This window comes from Ochotona princeps, chromosome 2 (assembly GCF_030435755.1).
Source record: "Ochotona princeps isolate mOchPri1 chromosome 2, mOchPri1.hap1, whole genome shotgun sequence".
Lineage (NCBI taxonomy): Eukaryota > Metazoa > Chordata > Mammalia > Lagomorpha > Ochotonidae > Ochotona > Ochotona princeps.
This window is the reverse complement of record NC_080833.1, coordinates 24,818,464-24,837,655: the sequence shown is the minus strand read 5'-3', so window position 1 is coordinate 24,837,655 and position 19,192 is coordinate 24,818,464. Positions and strand designations below refer to the sequence as shown.

At 49.8% G+C, this 19,192-nt stretch overlaps 1 protein-coding gene across 1 annotated transcript; it reads right to left on the bottom strand.

The window, feature by feature from the left end:
- Window positions 1-16,253: 16,253 nt before the first annotated feature.
- On the bottom strand, window positions 16,254-17,018 carry HMGB4 (high mobility group box 4). Its single transcript, XM_012928799.3, has one exon. It carries the CDS (start codon window positions 16,858-16,860, stop codon window positions 16,294-16,296), a length of 567 nt encoding a protein of 188 aa, XP_012784253.1. The 5' UTR covers window positions 16,861-17,018; the 3' UTR covers window positions 16,254-16,293.
- Between the last annotated feature and the right edge of the window lie 2,174 nt (window positions 17,019-19,192).

Below are 19,192 nucleotides of genomic sequence, written 5' to 3'. Positions count from 1 at the left end.
GCACCACCAACTCACCCACCCCCATTTCCCTTTTCCAGTTTTGGAAGAGCCAGTAAGTTTTCACACATGCCCTTCTTGCAAATGCCTACCCAGTGTCAAGAAAAGCCATGACCCAAGCTGACAGAGGGTGTGAAACCACATGTATCCCATGGCTGCCAACCCTTTCACACTCACTAAACCACCCATCTTCTCCAGAGCCTACTTCCTCCTCCAGTTACTTCTGGCCATGTCCCCACCACCACCCAAATTTGTCTTCAGCCATCAGGAGTCGATGCCCACGTTGGCATCCCGGTCTCCACTCACAGGCTGTCAAATCTGAGCCCAGTTTCTTGACCTGTGTGACCTGCAAGCTCTGGGGTTATAAATTGGCATCACCTTTTTGGAAGGTAATTTCAACAGTAATGACCGCAAGATTAAAAGGTGTGCATTGTGTCTAGGACTTTACACTGAGGGACAAGAGAGGTAAGGGGCGAGCATCTGTACACGGATGTTCACTGCAGTGTTATTTATCGTAGTCAGGAAAAGGGAAGCAGTTTACGTCCAACATAAATGGCTCAATAAACTGTGCTGCCTGGGGCTAATAAAACATGTGGCAATTAAAATTGTAATTTCTGAGGGTTTCAGAGAAACTGGAAAATGCTTAATATATGGCCATAAATATAAAAAAATCAGCATACAAAACTAAATGTACAGTATAAGCTGAAAATTTTATATACGTACATATTTACTCGTCATAAAAGCGAAACGTGTTAACACGCTCAGCTCTGAATGGGGGTATTAATGTACTTGCGCTTTACGTTCTTGTGTATTTTCTGAAAGTATTACTTTCTGGGTACAGAAAATCAATACCAGTAAAAATGCAGTTTGATATTTCTCACCACAGAACAAACTTTCTCATGGAAGGTTTCTGGAATCGGACGCATCCTGCTCCCGTACATTTGTCTGCTGCCTCTCTCTGCTCACCGTTCTCCCCACCCTCACCATGCCCATGCGCCTCGCCATGGCCACCTCCTGTTCTCCCTACATCACAGCCATCCCTGCTTCTTCCTGTTCTCCCCACCTGGCATGACCTTCTCCACACTTCTTAAGAACCAATTCAGGCATCTCTGCCTCTCCCCTGACAGCTAATTGCTTCCTGCCCCATTCCTCTACAGAACATTTGCTGTATCTGCGATAATTACTTATGTGGTAGTTGGCATCCCAGCTTGACCTTTCTCTTAAGATTTTTTTTGGGAACCCCAAGGAGGGATGATTAACTCTGTCCTGGAGAGGTAGGAAAGGATGCACAACGCAGAGTTCCTAGTGAATGAACGGAAGTTTTTCTGCTAGACAAAAGTTAGTGGACGCTGTAGAACCCATCCCAGTTAGTAGGCTCATGCATGCATTTCTCCCATAGTCCTTATCTCACTGCACAGTGCCCTGTGCGTGGGTACATGTCTCTCTCCCACCAGCCAGGGAGGCCATCGAAGACGGAAAATATACCTGTGTGCCTTGGTGCTGTTCAGCACATGCTGGGCAGTTGAAGTGCAGTTCTGCCCCAGAGTAATGAAGGTCTGAAAGGGTCAATAAAGTGGTTGCTTTTGTCCCTGTCTTGGTGTGACTAGGGAAAAGATCATATTCTTGTTATTACCACTTGTCATGATTTCAAGTATGCACCCAGAGATACTGAAAAATCTTTATCAATAGGCTGTTGATGTGAACCAAATTGAAGAAGTTGTCCACCTGGCAGACATTATAAGTATATTTTGCTGCATTTGGACTTTATTTCAGTATAGGAATTTTTACAAATATGAGCTTTGCTTCCCCTTTAAACAACAAATCCCGGTTTCAGGGTGATGCCTTTGAAATAAATCCTGTCTGAAGAATATTTCTGTTGGACTCATAAAATCTTTATGGCAAACTTTCTCATCTCATAGACGACATGAGAAGGGAGAGAGAGCCAGAATCACTGAGCTGGAAGTGGAGAATGCAATATTTTCTCATATATGGGCCACATATTTAATGTGAATAGTTTTAAAATGCAAATCCAATACTGACTGCATTTTAGCTCCAAAACCACAGCTCTGTCCAAAGTTCTGAATTCATGAGTTAAGATCTCACAATCTTTGGTTAAAGAATAGGTGGTATGGAAAGATATCCATTTGAAAGAAAAGGTTTGAACATATTAAAAGACTGTTAGAAATAAGGCAATGAATGCTCCTATGAGAGAGAGAGAGAGAGAGAGAGAGAGAAGCAATAAGTTAATAGAGCTGAGCACTCCACCAAGGTATGCAAAGGGTTACTGACTTTGGAGGCACGTAAGCATTCCGCACACATTTTCGAGCACCCACCATGTAATGAATACTGTATTAAGACATTAAATTAGATAAATTGTAATCATTGGTGTCCATGAGGTCATAATCAGTGCTGGCTCAATCACTGAGCAGCTTTTGATACTGAGCAATCTACTTAGCCTTTGAAGCCTCCAATTTCTCATTGAAGAATCTGGGATCACAGGAGCTCACAAGATTATTGTACAGATTAAATAGAGCAATGCTTGCCAAGTGCTTCGCACAGAACTTAGTAAATGGTGAGCTCTCGATGTCCGTAACATGTTAACATTAGATGAGATGCACTGTGCTAAGTTCTTATCTGCATCATCTCATTTACTGTTTCCTGTATTCGACACCAGGCATGTTAAATACATTTTAACATTCCTTCACATGGGAGAGGTAAATGCGTCACTGAAGGATGGGATCTATGAGTTGCTAGTAATTGTAAACAGATTGCACAGACAGTCCTTTGATGCTGCAAAGTTGGATGATGGAGCATGTTGATGGAGGAAGTAAGATGAAACCTGTTGTCATTAAGGCTGACTTTTTCTTTGAAAACATAACAGTCCGGGGGAATGAGGTGGGTGCAGGACTCAGTTTTACGTCTGAGTTGTTTGTGAGTTAATAGCAATGTAGAGGGTAAATCCCAACTGTCCAGGGAATGGTCCATAAACCCAAGCATCCAGGAGGAATTTTACCAAGGCTTTCAGCCTACAGCAGAGTGATGAGGGAGACCTGAGCCTGGAACGGAGCAGCCAGGCAGATGGGGCAGGCTTAATTAAGGGCTTCACCGCTAAGGCTCCGGGGACTCAATCCCTTGCCCCATGCCATATGAGATTGGGGTATTGGGGGAGAGGAACAGACTCCAGAATCCACTTGACAAGAGAGAAGGAGGCCCAGGATGAATTGCCTGCTGGAGACTCTGACCTTGGGGATGTGGATAAGCCAAGGTTGAGCATAGGTTGGCATTTTCAATGCCACTATCCCACACAGTGCACTTGGGACCCTTCAGCTGTACCAGCTCTGCATTGATACTGTGTCTATGGAGCAAGGACTGTAGGGGATCTGAACTTGTGACAGTACCTTGCTACTTTGATAATAAGAATGAGCTTTTCTCTTACCCCAAGCGCCGAGCTTCCATCCTGCAGACAACCAGAAAATTCTGTTCTCTTTGCTTCCTTCCCTGTAGGAAACACAGGGCTTACCCCTTTCTCTTCCTTTTGGCTGCCCCACAAACAGTGGGAGCTCTTTGGATTCCTATGATTGAACCTGGAAGAGCCAAATCTCAAGAGCATCTTTGGGGTTTGCTTTTATCATCTGTAGCAATCCCGGAATGTCTTGAGCCCTCCCCAAGGTGTCCTTCCCAGCTTGCTCTGTATTGGCCAGCGAAGGGGCAGGCAAGCGGATCAATGTGGGCTATTATGTACCTGTGCCCCCTGGGCCTGCCTGTGGCCTTCAGCCCTTTCTACTGTTGTCAGATCAACATGGGGTACAGGTGACTGTGCTTTGTCATCACAAGAGAGTCTCTGCGGGAATCTTGCTCAGTGCTTTTCCTTCAAGCTGGGGAGATTAGGGGGCAGCTGTGCTCAATACCCCAGCAGCTCCAGGGAAGTCCACGTTGACCCCTCAATAAAGTCAGGGGTCTCAGGAATGGCCAAGGCACTGATGGTCCATGCAGCAATGATATTTTAGCCTTACCTCCATTAGATGTGAAGTGTAGCTGATCCCATTGCATACCCAAAGACACCAGGGGATGCTGACCTTGTCTTGTACTGCAGCCAAAGGGAAGACATGTATCCAATAAGACAAAGCTGCAATCTACAGTTATCTTCTTGCCCCCATTTCCATACAGTAATGGCCTCATGAGTTGACTTTGGCCTTTGGAGTCTATTTATAGAAGAAACACACAGGGCAGAAAGTGGGGTGTGCCTCATCAGGTGCTGCAGCTACTCCTCTTCTCTCTGTTTGTCAAAATGCATAGCCCCTGTGCGACACTCCAGCCCCATGAATCTACCTGACCTTGAAGTTCAAGGGGGCCCATTCCACTGAGTCCTTCACTACATTCCTTAAGTCAGATGGCTGAAGAACAACTTCAATTGACTGTGCTCATTGGTCAAGTGTTCCCTCCCTATTCAGTCAACTGATGCTCAGTATAGGCAAGTTCACCCAATGCAAGAACACTGAAGGGAGCCCATCCCTTAATTTGCTGGAAAGAAAAGACCAAGGCAGTTGCGAGCAGGGGGCACAGGTGAATGAGCCAACCATGGCCACCCCTCCACTTTCTCTGGCCTCTCTCACTTGGCAGGTCATGGAAAAACTACTCTTTCCGCTCCCCTCCTTGAGCTCAACCAAATAATATGGATGAAGGGCCTGAAGTTCTGTGGAGAGAGAGCTTGAGAGTCATTCTGGGCTATTCTCGCCTGTGGTGTTGTCTTTGGCGCTCACAGTCTGGAAAGGGGATCTCTGCAAATACCCAGGATTACTGAGATTGCCGTGAATCCCCTAAGCGGCTCAATTTCCCAAATTCTGCACGTTGTAATGCCCTGGGATTTAGAGATATAATTAAGAACAGACGAGCCACAAAGCTGTTGATGGCGAAGATCTAGATTGTATCAAACAGCAGGGAGAGCCTGGAGATGCAAGCCAGGCCTCCATCTCGAAGTGGAATAGGGGTAGTGACTGGCAGGACCAGCAGGGCAGGGATCTCAATTGCTGGGGTCACCAGACACCGTATTCTTCGGCCTCCTATTCACCCAGACCTCATGACATCCCATTATCCCCCTTTGCAGGTGTCGGAGAAGCAAAACTGAGTCAGGATTGGGCTTGCACTGTGGCCATCAGAAGAGCCTTCTGCTCTGACCGGATTGGAGGCTTCAGTCGGCCCGTTCCCTGCTTTCAGCCCACATATCCATGCTGCCCAGAGAGGGCTGGAGCTGCCCCAGCATGGGGCACGCCTCCCCCGCTCTGATCTTGACTCCTTTCCCAGTGTTTGTCTCTGTTTTTCGTTCTCCCTGGAAGGTGTGGAAATACCAATAAGGCAATACTCTTTGATTTGATTTATTGACTGCAGCGACCTGAATCTATATTTCTGTCATGCCAAGAATGTTCTGACCTTCTAAAGGAAAAGGAATGCTAGTCTGGACCAGAGCCAACACGAGTGTCTTAGACAACCAGCAAAGTCTGGGGCCGGGGGCGCTTTTGGGTGCCACATCGCCTAGGGAAATGTGTTAGAGCCCAACTGCTCGGAGCCCACAGCTGCCAGGAGAGGCTGCAGAGAGAGGGTGTTGCAAAATAGTAGGTGTCTGAGCTGTGTTCTTGGATCACAGTGTGACCTCAGACACATCAGGCTCCCTGTGCCCCGCCTTCTCACTTGCGAGCGGGTGTTTAGGAAAACATCTGCCTCCTGGGGTTGCCAGAAGCACCGGTGAGTTAGCACAGGCTTGGGAGGCTCGTGGTACCAGTCCTGCTGTGGTCTCTGTTTCTCAGGTACCACTGTCCTTTCTACTCTGTGTCTGTTCAGGTTTTCCTCACGAGAACCTCAGGAAACAGAATTTTGCATTCTGCCTAGGCAGAGGAAGAAAGGGAATCAGTGTGGTCTCTAGACCCAGCCAGTCGCCTAGGCCCTGTAGCTAAGTGACAGCGACAGATTCTGCCTCTAAGCCCTGTGTTTGGTCGGTTTCACTGCTCTAGCCAGATGTTCCCACGGTTCACCTGGCTCCCTGTAATCACAGACTCTTCCCTCCAGTCCTGCTGCTTCATGACTTCGTGTCTCCTAAGTCTCAGTGAATCTGGAAACCTGAACACAACTTTCTAACTGTGACGACATGAACCAACTGCTCTGAGCATCCACTCCTGTGATCGGGCACTGGAAATTAAAAAAGAGAATGGCATCCCCTGATGGCCACAGCCAGCCCCGCACCACCAGGCCCCCAGAGATCTGGGAGCTGGCCTGGCTCCTTTATCTAGGCCTTGAGACTTTCTTGTTGATCGTAAAGATTTCTACCAAATGTCAGCAGCAGACAAGCCCACTCTATGTAGTCAGTGGATGAAGTTGAAAATAAGACCACTTCAAACTCATGTCTGACCTCAGACAAAAGCAAGACTATTACCACACCTACACAGTGACCTCATGGCACCTCCCTCGCCATCTTGTCTGATGACAGCTCTAGTCTTGCTTCTTGCTGCTGCCCTTCTAGATAACATGTATGAAGTTGCCAGTCCTAGAGTGACAGCTGTGTCTTAGCAGCAACCATCTGTAGCCGGGCTCTGCTTCCCTGAGCCGCCCCCCCACACACACACACTGCCTAACACAAGTGCAAATCCTATAGTGAGTTTCTTCCAGCACCTTCTTAAATAAAGTTACTTTTATTGGAAAGGTGGATTTACAGAGAAGGAGAGACAGAAACCCAAAGATCTTGTGTCTGCTGATTCACTCTCCAAATGGCTACAACAGGCCAGAGCTGAGCCAATCTGAAGCCGGGAGCTTCTTCCAGGTCTTCCATGTGGAAACAGGGTCCCAAGACATTGGGCCATCCTCGACTGTTTTCCCAGACCACAAACAGGGAGCTGGATGGGAAGCAGGTCTTCTGGAATTAAATCGGAGCCCATATGAGATCCCAGTGCATGCAAGGAAAGGACTTTAGCCACTAGGCTGCCACACTAGACCCAAATTTATTTCTTACTTTTCTCTTTTAGGCAGAGCCATGGAGTTCTCCTTCCCCAGCTACATGTTTTGCCTTTTTACAGAAGTCCATACCAGTCCCTAGCATGGTGGCCCTGGGCGCCACAGCCTTCCCTTGGTGCACCTTACGCTTCCTCCTCCTTTTTTTTTGTTTGTTTTTTTAAAGATTTTATTGTTATTGGAAAGCTGGATATACAGAGAGGAGGAGAGACACAGAGGACGATCTTCCGTCCCATGCTTCACTCCCCAAGTGAGCCGCAACGGCCGGTGCACGCCAATCCGATGCCAGGAACCTGGAACCTCTTCCGGGTCTCCCACGCGGGTGCAGGGTCCCAAAGCCTTGGGCTGTGCTCGACTGCTTTCCCAGGCCACAAGCAGGGAGCTGGATGGGAAGTGGAGCTGCTGGGATTAGAACCGGCACCCATATGGGATCCCGGGAGGACTTTAGGCGAGGACTTTAGGCGAGGACTTTAGGTGAGGATTTTAGCCGCTAGGCCACGCCGCCGGGCCCACGCTTCCTCCTTCTACACTGCAAGCATCAGACCCATGAAAACTTTGTTTGCCCCTGGTATTCAAGAGTGTAGTCTGTTTCCCTTGCTACCCACTGTGGCGGCCATCCTCTCTGATGTGTGATACAGTGCAGGGACATAGCATGGGCGCTGAGTGACCAGCGGAATGGTCATCAAGCTTCTGTGGGCCCCATCCTGCTCCCTCGCAGTATCAACTCTCCTCAGATGCATGCTCTCTTACCCCCTGGCTGGGGCAGCACAGGCCAAAAGAGTCCTGGCAGACCCTGTCAGCACAAATGTCCTGGGAAGCTGCCTTCACAAGGGGCATCCCCCTGGGACCGTGGAGGGGCTCCATGCCACTGTTACTGATGGCAGAGAATGCCTTAAAAATGCAGGGCCGCATCTGCCTGTGCCCAAGTGTGCATTGAGGCACTTGGTGGTTTCTCATCACGGGTGTGAGGAGTTTGCAAGCCAGAGGCCCAGCTGTGAGCCTGGTGTGGGAGGCATGGTTTCTGATGCGAGTCCAAGTCAGGGCACTAGCCAAACCCTTCCTTAGAGGCACCAAGGGAGAGATGAGTTGTTCCTCTGGGTAACCAGCCAAGCACAGAGTGTGTGTCCAGGGCTCCAGGAGGTCTTCTGTTAACTTTACTGTTTACACAGCTCCTAAAAGAAAGGCACAGGAGAAACCGTGTGCGCCCCCGACTCTCTCATTTCCCAGCCAGCATGAACTAAGCCTTTCATCCCGTGTGCAGGTTCCTCATGTGTAAAATGAGGCGTGGAAATTATCTACCTCCCTGGAATTGTTTTAAGTGGGATAATTACATGGAATTGCTTCAAATAGTACCAGGCATAGTGGAAGCATTCAGTCAAAGTTTGCTACATCTGCTTTGCTTTGTGGGAAATAGTGTGTTGTATCTTCGGGCACTGCAAGTGCGTAAGGCAAGGTCCCTGCCTTCCTCTGTCAGCTGGGTATGCCAGGTGATGCCAGTGTGTGAACTTGCCCAACATGTTGTGGGAACACAGAGGGCAATAAGAACTTCCTGGAGGAAGGTATTCCTGATCTGGATCCTAGTTTGCCGGATCTGAAAGCTCATAAAGGTGACCCTGGCCTGGAGTAGCGTGTGCAAAGGTCCTGGGGAGATGGGGCAAGGCCAGTGTTCCAGGGCAGGTGCAGTGCAGCAGGGCCTCGGACTGGGTGTGTTAGGAATCTGTTACTATGTCACACATTGCCCCAACATCTAGTGGCTGGAAACGTTTATGGCCTCATAGTTTCTGTGGTGGCTGCTGTTGTCATGCAGACGGCCAAGCTGCTCACATCCCGTATCAGACTGCCCATTCAAATCCTGTCTGCTCTGCTTCCAATCCAGCTCCCTATTAAGGTGTCTGGGAAAGAAGCAGATAATAGCCCACTAACTGGATTCCTACCACCCACATGGGCGGTAAGGATAGAGCTCTGGGCACCTGGCTTCAGTCTGACACAGTCCTGGCTGATGCAGCAATTCGCAGAGTGAACCAGCAAATGGAAATTTCTTCCCCTCCCCTCCCTTCCCCTCCCCTCCCCTCTTCTCTCCCCTCCCCTCCTCTCCTCTCCCCTTCCCTCCCTCCTCCCCTCTCCCCTCCTCCCCTCCCCTCCCTCACTCTCTCCTCTCCTTTCCTCCCTTCCTCTTCCTTGTCCTTCACTTCCTTCCTCTCATCTTCTCTCCTCTCCCTGCCTTCCTCTCTTCTCCTAACCCCCTTTCCAATTCCTTCTGTCACTCCACTGTTCAAATTAATATTTTTCAAAAAGTGAATCAGAGAGCAACTGGGCTTGATGCTATAATGTAGGATTTCTCATATTGGCTGCAGTCATCTTGAGGCTCAAGTAGGGGAGAGCATTGGCTTCTAAGCTCATTCACAGGGTGATGGTGTGTGCAGGGCTTAGGTCCATGGTGATATGAGTCAGGGACTGCCCTCACTTCCTCTCCCCAGGGCCTCTGTCACATGACTGCTGTCTTCATCAGAGCAAACTGGAGAGAAGAACCAGAGAAAGAGATTATCGTGTTTTGTAACTGAGTCAGTCACTAGGCGCTGAATGAGGAGACAACATTCAGCAGTGGCCCATCACATTGATCCCCAGATTTCTCTTCCTGCAAGAGCATCAGCTAGAAGCCCAGAATCTCATACTCCCTATCAGGTGCATATATGGATGGGGTAGTCCTTGAAGCATAAGCTCTAGAACACTCTTCCTCCAGATCTGCCATCTGCAACACCATAGAAAAATTATGTCCAGCAGATGGTTGGATGACAGCGCAGGTTAACAGTGTGGACATTTCTACCCAGACAGGGCTACAGTGTGAGGCACAAGGAAGTCACTGACCCTTAACAATGTTGAAATCGATCTAGAAGTTTCTCATCTGGTTCTCATAGCCTGGGAAGCACTCTCCACAACTCTGAGAGCCTCCTCCTTGGTTTGTCCCCCCAAGCCCTTCTTGCTTCTCCAAGGATGTAAGCTCATGTTTGCAGCTCACTTGTTTTGTAGGTAGTTTCTTGCTGGAGCTTTGGAAGCTGTGTCGGCTGCCTTGTGGTTTGTACTGTCTCCATCCCCTTCTGTTCCAACTGTCAGTGGGTCTTTTGGTTGTGCTTTTCTCAAAAACTTTGTGGGGCCTCTGTAGAACTCTTTGAGATTTTTCTCTGTTTCACAAAAGCTGACCCCACAATTCTCTTTGAAGGAAACCTTCTCTTCTGGGTCTCCTGCTAAGGTGCCCAGTGCAGCGCGGTGCCTGTGCTTCCTGAGCCCCTTCAGGGGCCTCTGTGTGACTAAATTATCCCACCTGTAAACGTTTCATCTTCCTGAGGTCTTTAAAAAAGCCACAATCACACCCTTGACTTTATATTCTGACCACCCCTTCTTGGCAGTGTTCAAAAGCCTCTTCTTCATTTTAGCATCGTCTCCCAACTTGGTAAGCTACAAGTTTTCAAAACTACCAAGTCCTAGTTTCCCTTGGCTTGACAATTTTGTCTCTCTCTTCCCAGAAGCCTCCAGGAGAAGTCAACCCTTTGCAGGGATGTCCCTACAGTTAGACCAGGGCATTCTAAAGTGCGTTGCTCAGCTCCCTGCCTGCCTGGCGTAGGCAGGCAGGGTGCCTTCGCTCTGCCTTCCAGTCCCAAGCGCTTCACTTTTTTTGGAGCCCCTGACCCAAGGCAGCATCTTTGAGGCCCAGACTTCTCAGTCTTTCAAATCATGGGTGACTTCTCCAACCAGCTCCTTGCAATACTCCTGCCCAGGTCCATGGCTCTGTCCCTGCCCAGGTCAATGGCTAACACTATTTCTCTTTTTGAAGGAAGATTTGATTTTTATTTATTTGGAAGACATAGTTATAGAGAAAAAGGGAGAGCAAGAGAGATGGTCACAGTGGCCATGGTTGTACCAGATCATAGTCAAGAGCCCAGAGATCTTTCCAGGTCTCCTATGTGGGTGCAAGTGTCCAAACATGTGGACCATCTTCCACTGCTTTTCCAGGCACATAAGCAGGGAGCTGGATTGGAAGTTGAGCAGCTGATAATGAACTGGTGCTCATCTGGAATGCTGGCATGGCAAGTGGCAACTCTAACTGCTATGGGGGCCAACAATTGGACCCCATGCTATTTTTCTCTTGGTACCCAAAGCAACAGCCATTGTCTCATTATCTGTTTACAACGAATTACCTCAAAGCTTCACAGTGTGGAACAACATCTGGCTTGTGTGGATCTGGAGTCAGTGTGGCTTACCCATTGGACTGTGGCCTAGCGATGCAATGGGTCTGTGGGAGTCCTGGACTCACTTGGGGAGGATCCAAGATTCAGCCTCACAGACTCTGTTCCTCACCAGGCACTGGCCAGGAGTTACTGGCCCCACATCTAAGGGGCTAGCCACTAGAGCTGCTCTCTACAAGTGAGCAGAACTGGGAAGAGACAAGGAGACTCCAAAGGCTTCCATAACCTGGGAGCAGAGATAACATCTGCTGTGTGTGTCCTGTTGTATTCATCACAAGGGGAGGGACTTGCACAAGAGCATGGATTGTAGAAGGTGGAGGCCACTGGAAGCACTTCTCAAGCTGCCACCAACATGAGTGACAGAAACAGTGCCACTGGAAAGGCCCCAATATCCTGATTATGCCGTTTCAGACTCCATCTCCTAGGCCATGGACAGCAACTGGCCTCTCTCACTTTTGAGATGGGGGAATTTCAGAGACACCACTCAGCCGGCCAGGACAGACAAAGAATGGAAATGGAGCAATGAGTGGAGAGCATGATGACAAGATGACTGCTGCCAGGGTTCAATCCGCAGAGCGTTCTCCGTGCCTCTGACAATCTCCCGCAGTGGTCTGGGCCAGCCTGGAAGGACACAGTCCCCCAGAGGCCTCTAATCCAGTTTTCTCTCCTGCGTGGAACTGTTGTCAATGCTGCTCTTGTATGGAGCATGGCATGCTTCCTTCACACCTCCCTTCATGTGCAGCAGCATCCTAGACGTCCCATTGGTCCTCCCAGGACACCTGTGGATGGCAGTTGTTTGTGACAGCAGGTCACCTGACAGGACAGAGGGGACACCATTGCCTTTGTCACCTCATCCTGATGACCACTGCCTGTCCACAGCCCTGACCTCCAGCCTCATAGGCCTGGGGCCTGGATGTTTTTGCCCCCAGGTGGTTGGTGTCTCCAGGGAGGCTGAATACAGGCACAAGATGCCAGCACTGCCTGTAAGACCCAGATGCCAGTTGATGCCATCCGAGCTCCACCTCTGTGTGAAGATTTAAGGGAGAAACACAGTAAATAAATATAGCTCTTCCCCCTCTCAAGCATAATCAGTGAGCAGATGTAGGAGAAATGTGAGGATCCATGTGGCACCCTCATTGCTGGTGAGCTGGTTACAGGGCATGTTGAATGCATGGTACAGATAGGGAGAGGAGAAGGGGCGGAGAGAGACTGAGCCCCTCCTGAGTGTGGTCAGGTGGATCTCACCCCTCTTGCAGAGTGAATGAGGGGCTGTAAGAAGAACTCTGGGGTCCAGGGGACCCAGAATCAAGGTTCCTTGGGAACTTTTAGAAAAGCATTTTATAGGTGCGAGTCCCAGAAACTCTGCGTATGTGGCTGAGCCATTCATTTCCATGAGCCCCACAGGTGGCTTTGTGCAGAAACCTTGATTGATCTGTCTATGGCAAGCTATTTCGGTGGAAACATGAGACCCAGGAAGAAGAGTGTCCCTGGAATTGTCTGCCACCCATCCCCACCCACTACCCTATTCCTGGAAAAATGAATCACACACATCGCAACCCTTGGTTTTGAGCTTGCATAGCATCCAGAGGCTTCAGAAGGGAAACTATTATGGATCGGGTGTTTTCTAGCCTTGCCTGCTTCTCTTGGTGGCACTTATGGTATTAATATGCCTGTGTTGACAGACAGTAGACTCGAAAGACACCTCCAATAACCACTAGACAGCAAGCACATAGCTCCCCACTGGTGAAAGCTTTATGACTGTATTGGTCAGCTTTTCATCACTCTGAGTAAAAACTTGGGGTAGACTGTGTTCGCAACAGGTGTGCTGTGGCCCCCACTTCAGGAGCACAAGGTCCGGGGCTTACAGGCAGTGGTGCTTCTTGCTCCCAAAGTCTCTGAGCATCCTAAGAACAAGGTAGGGCATGTCTGTCTATCCACGTGTCTCCTGAGTGGGCTAATGTCACCAGATTCAGGGAGGCTCTTCCCCAATGACTGCTCAGAGACTCTCATGCTAAACTCCCTAGTGGCTCAAATTCCCACCCTCTTAGGATTATTCACAAGACTTTGAGGACTAAATTTCTGAATTTAGATGGATAAATATTCAAAATGTGACATTCCCAATTGCATTTAGATTTCAAAATAAACTCCGTACTAAGGCTCATACTTTTCCTACCGCATCTCCCCGCTTGTCACACTTCCAGGCCCTTGTGGATCCCTTCTGTCCCCTCTAAAGTACCAAGCTCTCTCCTGCCCCCAAGGCCTTTGCACCTACTACTGTGAAAATTGAAGAACTCTTCCCTCAGACCTCAGCATGCCTGGCCTCCTCCAGTCCTTTAAACTCGACCTCAAATGTCACCTTCACAGAACATCCTACCACCCACTTCAAGTACCCTCCCCAACCTGTTCATCTGCCCCAGGAGCCCTGCCTCGTTGGCTCTGCCATACATGACAGTGCTGGAAAGTGATTTGCTTTTTTTTTTTTTAAAGATTTATTTATTTTATTACAAAGTCAGATATACAGAGAGGAGGAGAGACAGATAGGAAGATCTTCCGTCCGATGATTCAGTCCCCAAGTGAGCCGCAACGGCTGGTGCTCACCGATCCGATGCCGGGAACCTGGAACCTCTTCCGGGTCTCCCACGCGGGTGCAGTGTCCCAAATGTTTGGGCCGTCCTTGACTGCTTTCCCAGGCCACAAGCAGGGAGCTGGATGGGAAGTGGAGCTGCCGGGATTAGAACCGGCGCCCATATGGGATCCCGGGGCTTTCAAGGCGAGGACTTTAGCCGCTAGGACACGCCGCCGGCCCAAAAGTGATTTGCTTTTTAAAGGCTGAGTTCCCATTGCCTGAGCACTCTTCATTGGAGCGTAGTGGAATCAGGGACCTTGCTGTGTCCCCAGTACCAAAACTGTTACTGATACTTTGCCGGCATAGGATTTACATAAATATTTGTGGAGCAGATGAATAAATTCATTAGTCATTTTACCACATGGGAGAGAGAAGCAGAGTGGAGTGATTCCATCACCAAGACAGTCTTCCCAAGGACAGAGCACCTGAGCCCAGCAGGGCAGGCCTGAAATGCTGGCAGCACATGAGCTTTCCACCTGCTATTTCCTCACCCCTCTTAGCTTAGGTCTAGCTTCCCCCGACTTGTCCTGCCCTCCCTCCACCATCATGACCTAGCAGTCCTTAACCACCAGCGGAATCATGCCCTCCAGCCGCCTTTGTCATAAAGGACTGTCAAGGGAGTTCATGATCACCAGGGCAACACAGAGTGTTGTCCAGACTTTACTTGGCCTCCCACATTCATGAAATTAATCACTCAAGAGACTAGAAAGGAGTGCCATGAGGGCTCAAGGGCCACATGTAAAGGCCAGAGGGAGGCAGGCAAAGGAAGTAGCCAAAGGAAGAGGGGTACAGCTCCCTGGGAGATGTGCCAGCAAGAGGCAAGGCTGTAGTGTGCACTGCATTTGGAAAACTGGGAGCGCTTAGGTCTGATGATCTCTCTTTTCTCAATGAAGCAACAAATGAGAGCATCTCTGGAGAGGGTGGAGGATGGGCAGAAGGGAAGCAGAGCTGGAATAGCAGCTTTGGGGAGTGAAGACTGGTAATTTTGCCAGCATGAGGACCATTGTACTGAGTTAGATATGTCTGCTTCTTCCATGAAGACTTCTCAGATTGACTTGGTAGGGGTTCCACCTGCGCCCCAACCCTTACATGTCCACTTTCATCATCATTGTGCTTTAGAGTACCATGTTTCATGTCCATGTGTGTCTCCCTCACTTGAAGGAAAAATCTGGAAGGTCAGGGGCCTAACTGTTCTGTGTTGTATCCCTCTTATACCTATTCCATAGGACTTGCACAGGATTCCCTCCATCTGCAGCCTGCCTTATTCCATTGTGTGACCTATGACCTCCCAAAATGCACAAAGTTCTAGAAATCTTTGCAAAACTGTGTTTGTGCTTATGTTTTATTGGCACGTTAAAGCAGAAAGTGGGGTTGAAAGTAGAGCTAGGGAAGTGTGGTGCCTGAGTCAGGGAACAACAGGAAAGCAGTTTGGACCTCGTCATTTTGAGGTCAAGGAGTCCAAAGGGCCATATTCCATCATCTGGCAACAATCACTGCCTTGTGGCGACTTGAGGCCCAACAGCCCCATCTGTGAGAAGTGACCAAGAGGTGGTAGGAAACCCAGCCCAAACCAGTCAGGTAAAAAGTGAAACGCAAGTAAGCTCATCTTCAGCACTGTGTGCAGGAAGGTCCTGATGTCAAAGGGACTCTGCCCTGGGCCATTAGCCTCAGAAATTCACGTAGCCATCAACAACAAATCAGTGCTGCACCAGCCCCGGGACACCACCAACAGGCCAGAAATCCGCTCGGACTGGGCCAGTTTGGGTCGCATGCCCATCATCCAACCAATCACTAAGAGGAGTCGGGAGGCTTTGTGATTGAGAGATAAAGGGATGCCATATGGCCACAAATTCCATCGTGTGTGTCAGACTCTGGTCCACAATGAGAGGGTGGGTGCTCCAGGCCTAGGTTTTTTGTTTTGTGAAATGAGCCTCCTGGGTATAGCCCCAACAGGGGACAAGCCCAACAAGTTGTCTTAAACCCTACTGGGGGAACTCAGACTCCAGAATGAGGCGTTCCCACAGGCTCACCCAGATCGGGCTGCCCAACCTCCCCTGGCTCCATCCCACACATGAGTGTCTAACTGGGGCCATGGGATCATCCCTGTGGGGAGGTCTGACTTGAACTCTAGGCCCTCTGACCCTGGCAGTCCATCCAGCTCTCCCACCCTCCTCACCAGCACTAGGACTGTGTTCCTAAGGTCATACCTACCTATGTGACTTCTCCCCATACCCCTCCTTCCCTTCATACTACAGCCATGACTGGCTAGACATTGCTGCCCTCCACTCCGGCAGTTCCACTTCCCTCTTGTATTCAGTTTCTCAACCCCCCACCCACCTACCCACCTTACTGCCACAGCCACAGCTACTATCACACCACAACACCATTCTGGGGATGGTTGAATGGCATTTTTATTTTCTCATATTGGATCCATCATCTCTGCCTGCCTGCTCTCCCGCCTCTCCGTTTCTTAGCCAGAGCCCGGAGGCTCTTCTTCCTGGCGTGGCGCTGTTTGCGGTAGTCCTCCAGCTCCTCAAAGTACTTAGCTCTCAGGTAAGCGGCTCTGTCTTCATACGGCTGCTTGTCTTTGTCCGACGCTGCAGCCCACATCTTCCCCGTGGCCTTGGCCACCTGCACCACAGACCAGTTGGGGTTCTCCCTCTTCAGCTGGGCATAGTGGTCTTGGCAGAAGAGGACAAAGGACGATGGAGGCCTTCGGGGTGCCTGAGGGTCCCGCTTTCTCCGCTTCTTCCTCTTGCCAACGTAATTCATCATTTCCTCCTGGTACCTGGCTTTGTCGAGCTTAGCCAGGGCTTCGTACTTGGCTTTTTCGTGCTTCGAGATGGACTTCCATTTTTCTGAACACTTTCTAGAGAACTCTTTAAAGCCAAGGTAGGTATTTGGCTGCTGCTCCTTGCATTTGTTTCTGTAATTCAGCAAAAAGTGGATGTAAGAAGATACATTCGCCTTCGGCCTCGGTTGTGGCGCTTCTTTTCCCATGGTTCATAAGGTCATTTTTTTGTTCTGGGTTCAGTAACTTGGACAGCAGAGGCTACTGTCCTTACACTTCAGGAGCCAACCTAGAAGGTTCTCTGCTTGTGGTGAATTTTTCTCTCTGCAAGAGCTGCTGCCAGGTACCTGCCTTTTTAGTGCCAGTGACATTGTTGGGTCAGAAGAGGGATAGTGTGAGGTCACCCACAAGCTGGCCAATCCCAGCCAACACCTGTGGATATTTGCATATGGTGATCCCATTGGCTGGTTACTGGAGGGTGCATTTTTTTTTAACCACTCATGGGAGGTGTGGGAGGGGGTATTAGTTTACCTGAGGCAAGTTCTAGAACAGCTACTTCTGGAGACGTTTCCTCTTGGCTTCCTGGAGGCAGTGGGTTTCATGGCTTGGCTCTGGGGGCTGCTAATCCCTTAGGTGTAGTAGCAAGTGTCATGGTCTGCCTGCCCTGGGTGGGAGCACCAGGATGCCGTGTCATGGTCCTTCAAGGCCAGACAAGAGGTAGTGCACATGGGGAAGCGGCTGGCTGTCATGATAAAACGGGGAGTCATTCTGGCTCCCTTCAGCAGTGGCAGCTCACGCCGTATGGAGGGTTTAGTAGTAACTCTAAAAATAATCAGCAATGACAGCTGCGACTCGGCTCCTGTCAGGACCAAGTTGTCTAATTTAAACCCCGAGCGTTTGGGTGATGAGTCGGAGCTCTTTGTGTGTCTGCAGGAAATGTGAGGGGAAGGAGGGAGGAGGGGGCAAGAGATGAGTGACACTGGAGTCCAGGAGCCTGCAAGAGAGCACCCCAGGAGGCCTCCCCCTCACACGCCAGGGGGTCCCCATCCCGGAGAGTTAGCCTAAGGAGTGAGCATTGTGCAAACTGGTGGGCTCCTGGCTTCATGACAAAGTGATTGTAAACATGTCTCTCCCTAGCCTTTCCCTGGAGGTCCGAGACAGCAAGGAAAGCACCGTGCATTGGACAAGGCAGGGCATGTCATCATGTGGTATTGGGTGTCACACAATCAGAGATTGATGGCAGCCCTTGAATGAATAGAACTGGTAAGGTTCATCCATATAGTAGGCAATGTGTTCGACGTCTCATCAGCCACTAGTATATTGGAAGGTAGACATAAGTGTGTGGTCTTGGCAGCTGATCTCAACAAGCTGATCATGCCTGAAACTGGACCACGTTACATTTTTGCCAAGGCTCTCCCCAGGGTGCAAGACTGACCTCAGCTTTGCTCTTCTATTTAAAAACAAGGTGGAAGCTGCCAAGGGTCTCCAGGCCATTCAGTTCCAGCCGTGGCTCTCCTGGCGAAGCTGCCACCATGCCTCCCTCTCTGTGACACCATGAGGTCTTGTCAGCAGAACCTTTGGAACTGGCCACAGGCGCCTCTCCAGATGAATTCACTGGCTGTATTTGGGGCTTGGAAGATACTAGATGCCAGCTAAGGAAGTCTAGTTGCCCTGAACAGAGGGTCTAGCCAGTGGGAGCAGTTGATTCTAGGGGCACTTTTCAGTCCAGGCAGCTTTTTTTTTTTTTTTCCGCAGAGAGCCAGAGGCGAGCTCACCTGCTTGTAGGCTGGATAGAGCTGATCTGCTGCGATGAATGGGACCCAGCTCCTTCTTGACATCAAAAGACAGGCCATGAAGAAGAACTTTTAAGAGTCTACACCTATTTTTCACACTTTGCTCAGACTCACCAAAACCCACAAACAGCAGCTTATCTGTGCTTCTCATAACCTCTGCCCTTTCCTGATTCTAAGATCTGGGAAGATTAACTCCATGATAACCATCTGCAGACTAGCAGACACAGGAAGAAAAGCAATTTAAGTGACAGTTGAGACAGCCTTTTTGTGTTCCGGTCGAACTCCTGACCTGCAGGGTTGAGGTGAGGGCTCAGGGGTGTTGAGGGAGGTGGCCCATGTACAGGGGACTTTGCAGGAGGCACATCAGCCTGGCCATCCCAAGTGAGTACAGCAAGCTCTGGGACAGAATCTTTGCCTCTCAGAGAGGCCCTTCCCAGGCTCTCTGCTCTGGGCTGCTGACCCCAATGTCCACACCATCAGGCCTCGGGCCTCTGACCTCTGTTTCAGGCCAGTCAGGGGACCTTCAGCAGGAGATGCGAGGAAGGTGAGGTCAAGGCATTCATTGTCTTGGCACCCTCTCCGGAAGTCCCCTGGAGCTGGCTCAGTGCTGACTCTGCATAAGAGATCCACCTTAAATGACCCTCTCCTTCCAGACCCAGAAGGCTCACTCTCCCCTGGCCCCTTGAGTGTAGGCTTGTCCTGGCCTGAGGGTTCTGCCTCTTTCCTACTTCCTGTGAGGTTGTCTCTA

Excerpts from the sequence above, each read along its gene's own strand:
- HMGB4 (XM_012928799.3), bottom strand. The coding sequence starts at position 16,860 with ATGGGAAAAGAAGCGCCACAACCGAGGCCGAAGGCGAATGTATCTTCT.